General features: G+C 41.7%; 2 protein-coding genes across 8 annotated transcripts; one reads left to right on the top strand and one right to left on the bottom strand.

Annotated features, from left to right (window-relative positions):
- Positions 1-1,104: 1,104 nt before the first annotated feature.
- Positions 1,105-6,968, top strand: il4i1 (interleukin 4 induced 1). 7 transcript variants are annotated; one of them, XM_076035912.1, is made up of 9 exons: positions 1,127-1,190; positions 2,017-2,097; positions 2,801-2,882; positions 3,223-3,437; positions 3,546-3,658; positions 4,727-4,928; positions 5,010-5,078; positions 5,190-5,326; positions 6,044-6,968. In XM_076035912.1, exons 3-9 carry the CDS (start codon positions 2,852-2,854, stop codon positions 6,810-6,812), a joined length of 1,536 nt encoding a protein of 511 aa, XP_075892027.1. In that variant the 5' UTR covers positions 1,127-1,190; positions 2,017-2,097; positions 2,801-2,851; the 3' UTR covers positions 6,813-6,968. The 7 variants fall into 7 exon arrangements, with proteins under 7 accessions (XP_075892031.1, XP_075892027.1, XP_075892030.1 ...); XM_076035915.1 differs by having other exon boundaries at positions 1,172-1,190; positions 2,052-2,097; XM_076035911.1 differs by lacking the exon at positions 1,127-1,190 and adding an exon at positions 1,362-1,812.
- Positions 6,969-7,575: 607 nt separating this feature from the next.
- Positions 7,576-8,804, bottom strand: timm8b (translocase of inner mitochondrial membrane 8 homolog B (yeast)). The gene is made up of 2 exons (XM_076035918.1): positions 8,599-8,804; positions 7,576-8,021 (listed from the first exon to the last, which is right to left on the bottom strand). Exons 1-2 carry the CDS (start codon positions 8,698-8,700, stop codon positions 7,854-7,856), a joined length of 270 nt encoding a protein of 89 aa, XP_075892033.1. The 5' UTR covers positions 8,701-8,804; the 3' UTR covers positions 7,576-7,853.
- Between the last annotated feature and the right edge of the window lie 70 nt (positions 8,805-8,874).

The raw sequence follows: 8,874 nt of genomic DNA, 5'->3' as shown, positions 1-8,874 counted from the left end.
TGGCTCTTTCCTGCTGCCAGTTCCCCCGTCATTCAGTCAGACAGAAATGACACAACAGTAGTGATATCAATCATATCACTACTGATTTGTGTGTGTGTGTGTGTGTGTGTGTGTGTGTGTGTGTGTGTGTGTGTGTGTGTGTGTGTGTGTGTGTGTGTGTGTGTGTGTGTGTGTGTGACTCTCTTATGAAGATTTGAAGTCTCCTTCTCTGATGAGCTAGTGGAGCATTAACTGTGAAAATAAACCTGATGTCACAGTTACCTGAATGTCATTATGTCTGTCAGCACAAGTCGATTTGATCTCCTGAACCCTCCCAATAGAATAAAACATTTTATTTGTCCCTTAAGGACAAATTTAAAAATCTGTGTGTATAAATATGAAAACATTGTCTACTGTCAGCTCTTCCCCAACAAATTTTCAGTATCGAACAATCACCTTAGGACATAGACTTGAATAATTTCCCCTCTAAATATCTTGATTTAAAAGATGTAAAGACCAGGCTGTTGTCCTCCCACCTCACTGACCATACAACTGCAGTATTGATCTGCTCCCACTCCCCACCAAAAGACTGCACAAGCTCTCCAAACCTGAAAAGGAAGCTACAGAGAAATGCATCAATGAGTCGCTTACTGTGGGTCTCAGCCATCCCTTCGCTCCTCCAGTAGGAGCTGGATTTTTCTTTGTGGGGGGAAAAAAGACAAAACATTAAGCCTGAGACTATAACGGCCTAAACAATATCACAGTGAAAAAAACATTTTCCTCTCCTGCTCCTAAATTCACCATTCTCTCCACTCAACGATGCCATTGTTTTCTCAAAACTGGACTTAAGAAACACCTATCACCTGGTCAGAATCAGAGAAAGGGATGAATGGAGGACGGCATCACAATACACATTTAGGACATTTTCAGAATGTTTTCAGAAAGTTTGACTTTTATATCTACTGTTTCTGAGGATCTAGTGAATGGTGGGCACAGATACCTTCTGAACATGTTTGTTTTGGGTTTTTTCGTTTTTTTTATCTTGATGACATCTTGATTTTTTTTTCCCTCCCCGTAGCTACAAGGAACATGTTGACCAAGTCAGACAAGTTCTGACAAGACTGCCGGAGGACAGAGAGTTTGTCCTCAGAGCCTCTCAGAGCTCTTCCAAGTTTGCTTCGTTTTGGGTCCATCTGTCTCAGGCCGTAACAGTAAGTAATCAGACATTTTTCGGAAATGTAGTAAATTTATATAATGTGCATCTGTTTTCTTCTTGCCCAGCCCAGCCTTGCTTTCTGCTAGCAGCTAGCTCCTAGAAAGCAAAAAATTCAGTTGGCTTTTTTTTTTTTTTTAATTGTTTGTAACATGTAAAGCATGGATGTGCAAGCTGCGCCTATTTAACTGTTTCCAATCTTTGCTTCTTTTCTGCAGCACTCTGACCCTGCTGTACCAAGTCAACATTTAGCCATGGCTGGGCAATTGACTTCATTAACCTCTTCGTAATTTCTTGTTCCGTTGTGACAAGTGAGCTGTGCCGCACACATTATACATTAACATGGCTGACTTAACTCTTAAAGCCCCTTTCAGTTCAGTGAACTCAGTGTTTCTACACATGCTGGCAAAATGTGAAATAAAACCTGACCCTTGACCTCACGCAGTGCTGTGTTCAGCTTGGTAATATACCTGTTTATGCCTCATAACATGCAATGCTGAACTTGTCAGGTGAGTTTCCTCCTCTAAAATCCTGCTCCAGCTGCGTTTTATTTTCAGCCTGCTTTGGGATTCAGAGCAAGTCTCTCAGCAGCCTTTCTGGGATTAAAACTGTTCACTGATGTAAGTGATGTCTTTTGCCTTTTGTTTGGTTTTGCTTTTTAATTTCAATTTCAAAATATATCATTGATAATACTACTTTCATAATTTTACAGTGGAGGCTGTTTAGTTTTAATCCACTCGATGACATAAAACATGTTATGTATAGATTGATGTTGAGGAAAATGAAACTTATGTTCCTTGAGTTTTTGCTTTCATTTACTGCAGCCTATAAAATCCGCCTCTCTGCTATTGTCCGGCAGACACCGTGAGAGGGTTTGGCATTGCTGTGGCAATTAAGGATTACAAGTAAGTTATTCTATTTTCTTTCTTTCTTTTTTTTTTGCCTATATGAATTATATCATCTTATCCCAATTTAAAAAAAAAAAAGAAAAAAAAAAGCAAAGGCTCAGGTTGCATTTCTTTCTTTTCTGTCGGTGAATGAGCACTTTAGGGTCAGATATTGAAATGAGTGAAGATGGAGGAAATGAGGTATGCTGATGACTAGTACAACCTCACTAATCTGATTTGTTCAGTGTGGTTGACTCTCGAGCCAGTGTGGGAAAATATTTCTGGAAGACCTGAGGAGCCGTGCAGTCCCTCATTAAAATTAGGTTTTTGTGCAATTTCACACATACCGTGGCCCCAGGTTTTCCATGCTGTTTGGGCATGGAGTGTAGGTGCTGACAGTTCAGCTCTCTCAGGGACTCTGTCACTCCTTCTCAGTCATGCCTCGGTTTAGGACAACTTACGAGACAATACCTTTGCTAAGGGTGAGTGGAACGACAGACAAGCCTCAGCGACCTTGATCAGCGATTAATGATGTGAATTTGCAAAGTGTGATGGTTGCTCAGGGACTCAAATTCGTGCAGCTCGTTTTTTTGGAAACGGAACATATTTACTTTGACAGGATATGAAATGACTTTGGTTCTAATTTTGCCAGGGCGTTGTTTTTTTTTTTTTTTAAGTCAAGTCCTCATCGCACTTCCGTGTTCCCTGTTTGTCTTTTCAGAGCATCAACAGCAAAAGACAAAAGTCCAGCCTGTGGAGTTCCATATTTAAGATGATCCCTCACATGGCCCTGTGCAAATTCTGTGAGTAGTTAACCGATCACCTCTACATTATGGTGTATTTAGACTTTGCTGCAATTACCTTGAAATATTTTACCTTTCACCTTAGCGCATATAATCGAATTTGAGACAAAATATAACCACTTGGTTCGTCTTTCACTAACTGCCAGTTCTGTATATGCCTGTCTAGTTGTGTTTAACCACCCAGCAGGGCAGAAGGAAAACTGAAATGTTTTTATTTCGAGGTGACTCATCCCACTGTCTCCAGTGGGATCAGTCACTCTCTTTTAAAAGTGCCAGGCTGGTTTTTACATTACTCAACTGATCACGAGGGCCATTTTTTCCTCTCTGTCTCTGCATTCAGTCCCCCTGGTACTTGTCGGTGTTGTGGTGTTCACGGTTAGCGGTATCTTTGGAGACCCCCTGTCTGACTGCCTCCAGGACAGCGACTACAGCGAGCTCCTGGATATCGTGAACAAAGGTCTTCCCACCACGAAGACCCCTCGCCATGTCGCAATCATTGGCGGGGGCATCGCTGGGCTAACCGCTGCAAAGTTTTTGGAAGATGCCGGCCATCAGGTAAAGAGCTCGCTGCTTCTTGCGCAGGGAACGTGTGAAAACGGCTACACCTGCACCGCATACTGATACTGATGATGATGATGATGATGTGTTCATCTGGATTGCAAGGTGACCATAATAGAAGCCAGCGGCCGTATTGGCGGGCGAATTGAGACCTTCAGGAACAGGAGGGAGGGCTGGTATGCAGAAGTGGGAGCGATGAGGATTCCCAGTTTTCACAAGTGAGTGCAAGTGATAGCGACATTACAACAAAGCCCGGTGGCAACATCAAGGGTGCTTTCTTAATAAATGGATGATGGGCTTAGTTATGAACTTTATATTAGAGGGAGGTAAAAGTCATCTACCGAGTGGTGAAATAAAACTTTTTGTTCACCTCCTGGTGGCGACCTTCACTATTCATACTGGTGTAAGCAAAAGGATTAGTTTAAAACTCAACTCAAGTTTGCATTACTTTTGGATTCTTTTATGTAATATGTCCATCACACAAGGCCTACACCAGACTAAATGGCAGTATTTACTGGTTAACATTTTGACTTGATTTTAGTATCGTAGCAAAAAGCAGGACGGTGTTGTTTTTCGTCATTACTTTACTTTTACTTTTACATTAATTATCATTAGTTGAATGAACTATAAGCATTAACATTTCCAACAATAAGCACGTTTTTAATGAGTTAACCCAATGTTGTTGCATTCTGTGACTAAGTGTGGTTTAGTTTAGTTTGTTTATTTGGTCAGTTATCATTTCAGAAGTGAACGAGAAGTGATACACAAACCAGCGAAAATGGTTTAATGAGAGCATGTTTACCTTTAACAGAAGTTTCAAGGTGTGATTGTATTACTAATGAAATATTAAAAGATCATTTATATTGACAATGAAGCTCAAGCAAACAATAATTATGTTAATGTCATGATGATTAGCAGCACGATCCACAAATAACAAAAAAAAACCTGAATATATTAACAAGCTTTCAAATTTACTAAATGTTGTGCAACCAGATATTTCAGTTAAAGAAAAAAAGAAAGAAACCTGAGCCTGGATGACTTTTTTTTTTTTCTTAATTTCCTAAATTTGAGTCAATGAATTAATGTTAACACATTCAAATTGCAAATAAACATAAACACACAAAACAAATGAAAGCTGAGCCAACACTGAGTCAACATTGAGTCAACCACAGTTTTCGCTGCGCCTCAGTGGAAAAAGCAGAAGACACGCTCATTTAACTAATTGTCAATATCTCAGATGTGTCGTCCTACTCAGTTAAGACCTAAGCTCTCTTGATGTTTCACAGGATTCTGCTGTCTTTTGTTGCCAAACTGCAACTTTCCCTCAACCCTTTCATCCAAGATGACATCAACACTTACTACTACGTTAACGGAGTGCTTCAGAAAACGTACGCCGTGGAAAACAACCCGGACGTGCTGCAATACAACGTGACCGATAATGAGAGGGGGAAGTCGGCCGCCCGGCTTTTCAGCGACGCACTCTGGAAGGTTCGTGCGCCACTCACAGAATCATTTGCCGCTCTGCGTGCCAGATGTCGTCTTCCAACCTGAACTGTGACGTGCGCGCAGGTGAGGAACGACCTCCAGGTCCTCGGCTGTGCCGCCACGTTGGATAAATATGATTCGTACACAGTGAAGGTAAAATTCATCCAAATATTTGCCATGCATGAATGACACAGTGTAATCCAACCAAAAAATAAAAAAAATAAAAATAAAAATATGTGATTACTTACGTGTGACGTCACACAGGAATATCTGGTAAAAGAGGCCAGCCTGAGCCGTGGAGCCTTGAGGATGATTGGGGACATCCTGAACGAAAACAGCCTCTTCTACACATCACTGATCGAGATGCTGTACATACAGTCAGACATCAATGACAAGACAGAGTGAGACAATTTAATACAAATCTATATTTTGAGATCTTTGTTTTTCTTCTCAGATTCCAAGGGCAAAGCCTATTACAATAAATTATTACATTATACTCTATAGATCTCCAGAAAACAGCATATTTAGTCCTCTGTTTGTTTTTTTCACCATCAGTCATCAATCACCCATTTCTGGCTAGTTAGTTAGTATAGTGACAAAGTCCTATGTTAAGCCACGACTTGCTGATAGACGTGTTCTCTGTTAAAATGAAAATGATTAAACGTTGCTGTTTTCTTGCGGGTTCACAGTGCGCTTTGTTTCCTTTGCATCCAACTTTAAGTAAACATAAATAAGTGCAGGCTGCCCTCTGGTGGTTCAGAGGAACTTTACACAAAAACATAAAAGTATGGCTCTAACAGTTATTGCTTAAAAAAAAATCATTGTTTAGGTGATTTTTTTTTTTAATGAAATGGGATTGTTAAAATTATGCCTACATTTGACACCTTTTGGTCTTGATGAAGCATCATTGCTGAAGGTAATAATCTATACCCTTGTCTGTGCCCTGGTTGATTACTGCTGTAGTCCATTTGACAAACAAAGAGAGCAAAAACTCAAGTTATTCTCTTATGTTAGCGTCCTACCTGAACAAAGTGACACCTGTCACATCAAGTCAACTTCAGCAATGGCTTTTTCATCCTTTTCGGCTACAATTGTTCCAATGGGATTCTTTCTTCCAGGTACTTTGAGGTGACTGACGGCTTCGAACACCTTCCCAGGGCTTTCTACCAGCTGCTGAACGCCACCATCCACCTCAACTCCAAGGTCAAGCTCATCAACCAATCAGGCGGCAGCAATGTGACAGTGTCGTACCACGATGCGCGAGCCTCGGGCTCTCTGAACAACCTCACCGTGGACTATGTTCTGGTTACGGCCACAGCCAAAGCCGCCCTCTTCATCGACTTCCAGCCCCCGCTCTCCGGAAACAAGATGGAAGCCCTGCGCTCCGTTCACTATGCCAGCTCCACCAAGGTGATCCTCAGCTTCAGGGACCGTTTCTGGGAGGCGGAGGGAATCACAGGAGGGAAGAGCATCACTGACCGCCCCTCCCGCTTCATCTACTACCCCAGCCACAACTTCCCCGGCACAAGCGTGGGCGTCCTCCTCGCCTCTTACACCTGCTCTGACGACTCCACCCTCTTCCAGGGTATGAGCGAGGAGGACCTGATGGCTGAGGTCCTGAATGACTTGGTGAAGATCCACGGCGAGCACATCAGGCCTTTGTGGACGGGGGGGCTGGTCAAGAAGTGGGGCCTAGATCCTTACAGCCTGGGAGCCTTCGCCCTATTCACACCCTACCAGCAGGCATACTATGCCAAGGAACTTTTCCAGAGCGAGGGGCGGGTGCACTTTGCGGGAGAACATACAGCTACGCCGCACGGGTGGATCGAAACTGCAATGAAAGCAGCGCTCAGAGCATCAAGAAATATAAACAGCCAAACTATCTAGGTGTTTTGTTTCTTTTTTAGATATATATTCCATCATCCAATGTTTTTGTTGTCATGATTTTATTTTATTACTCCTCGTAAAGAATATGCTGTTTATTTTATCATTTGTTTATTTCATTTACAGATCTGCAGAATAAAGCGTATGACTAAAAACTGATTATTTTCCAAGTTTACCTTAAGAATCTTTCAAATGACGCTTAATCAATTGACCATTGACCTAACAGTTTGTGTCTACAAAAACATATAAATGAGTAACACAACAACTATTGAGTGGGAAGAAACTATGATTGTTAAATTAAATATGATTCACACATAGTTCTCTGGAGCAAAGGCAGGGTACACATAGAAAGACAGACGACCAGTCACTCAAGGATAATTGAGAGTTCCCAATTGAACTCATACGTATGTTTCTTGACTGTGGGAGGAAGCTGGAGAAGCCAGGCAGACACAGGGAGAACATGCAAACTCCACACAGAAAGGAGCCAGTCCCCTGGATCAACCCCACAACCTTCTTGCTGTGAGGTGACAGTGCTTTACCACCGCACCGTAGTGTGTCCTTATGATATTAAAGTTCTTATTGGTGGTTTCTGTGGTGTTAGTGTTTCTGATGATTTTGTTGCCGTCTTTATTTGTCCTATCTTGCTTATTTGTAATAAGTGACCCTTATTCATTCATGATGAATAAGGGAAGGGACGATACAAGGAAATTATAAACGTACTGCCATCTTACAAACAGCTTTAAGAAATGCCCCGTTCACACAAAACTGCAGTTACCACTGCTGGAATCTTTTTCCTTTTTATTCAGCATTTAACTTCAAACATGAGGTGTCACGGACACAATGTTAAGGATGAATGCATTGTGTGCCACACAAGGATAAAATTACATGACTTCCCAGTGAAAGGAGGTATTTCTTGTTTGAGACCATCCAAAAACAGACAAGCTACTGATAACATGTCCTCTTTCACATCTTCTTCCATCGACATGACAAGGAATCATCGATTTTGTGATATTAAACAGTCCCTTTGGCTTATATCTTCTGTTATCAGTGTCCACCTTTCTGCACCATCTGAGTGAAGCGGTTGGTAATGGCGAGGGTGGTGTCAATGAAGCGCTCAACGCAGTTTTGCAAGCAGGTCTCTGTCCGGTAGTCCAGCTTTGAGCCTGGGCTGTCCACACACTTGTCCCAGCAGACATCAGTGAAAGTGTGTACCTGAAACAAAACAAAAAAAATAACAATAAAAGCTCTCAACTGCGAACTCAACTTATTAAATTGATGGACTTTTGAAACGCCACTATATTTATTTTAAAGTTTTACAACTGGGTCATTAAAGGTAATTAAGAAGTCGAACAGCAACCTTAGCGATCAAGACATGGAACCATTCGCGTTTTGTTTTACCCGGAAATTTACGGTGCACCCGGATGTGGCGTTAGAGTGTAAAGCATGTGTTTCGTTAAACATACCAAATAAGCAACATGTGTCGAACTTCACTTATCATCTTTACAGCCTGATAACACTATGCAACTCAGCTTTACATGGGGCAGAATAATCACATACGGAAATCATGTTAATACTTAAATTGTGAAAGCTTAGGTGCAAGCTCGACCTCAGCTTAAAAAAAAAAAAGAGCCGTTCTTCTGTCTATTCGTATCAGCATGTAAATACCAAGATTGTTTATTTTGCTACTGACACTAAAATTCAAGCTTTAATATGGGCATTTCCTCCACATGTCTTGCACGTCAAGGGACACCTCGGAAATGCGAATACGTTAGAAGGTTAGCTTACGAACCTGGGCCTGGAATTGCGCTTTCTGCTGCTCGACGGCGATCATACGCTGCAGCTCCGCTGCCTCCGCCTTTTCGGAAGCACTCAGGTTGTCAAAATTGTCCATTCTAAAATGTAAACGTTTATATAAGCTATTATATACAAGCTGCAGATCTGCGCCGATATGACCTTCGCATCCACCGGTAGTAGTGGGCGTGACGTAGTACCAGTACCAGATCTACAAATCATATGCTTGCTACTAAACATGGTGGGATCCATGTGTAAATCAGTGATCCCGTAT

Source organism: Nelusetta ayraudi, unplaced genomic scaffold, assembly GCF_046127955.1.
Source record: "Nelusetta ayraudi isolate G7.1 ecotype Tasmania unplaced genomic scaffold, CSIRO-AGI_Nayr_v1 ptg000048l, whole genome shotgun sequence".
Classification (NCBI taxonomy): Eukaryota; Metazoa; Chordata; class Actinopteri; order Tetraodontiformes; family Monacanthidae; genus Nelusetta; species Nelusetta ayraudi.
This window is presented reverse-complemented; position numbering and strand designations above follow the sequence as displayed.

What these genes read in the sequence shown, in the direction of transcription:
- il4i1 (XM_076035910.1), top strand. Translation starts at nt 2,517, where the DNA reads ATGCCTCGGTTTAGGACAACTTACGAGACAATACCTTTGCTAAGG. An exon ending in AGACAATACCTTTGCTAAGG is followed by an intron (nt 2,562 to 2,800) that starts GTGAGTGGAACG and finishes TTGTCTTTTCAG; the next exon opens with AGCATCAACAGCAAAAGACA. An exon ending in ATGATTCGTACACAGTGAAG is followed by an intron (nt 5,079 to 5,189) that starts GTAAAATTCATC and finishes GACGTCACACAG; the next exon opens with GAATATCTGGTAAAAGAGGC.
- timm8b (XM_076035918.1), bottom strand. Translation starts at nt 8,700, where the DNA reads ATGGACAATTTTGACAACCTGAGTGCTTCCGAAAAGGCGGAGGCAGCG. An exon ending in AAGCGCAATTCCAGGCCCAG is followed by an intron (nt 8,022 to 8,598) that starts GTTCGTAAGCTA and finishes GTTTTGTTTCAG; the next exon opens with GTACACACTTTCACTGATGT.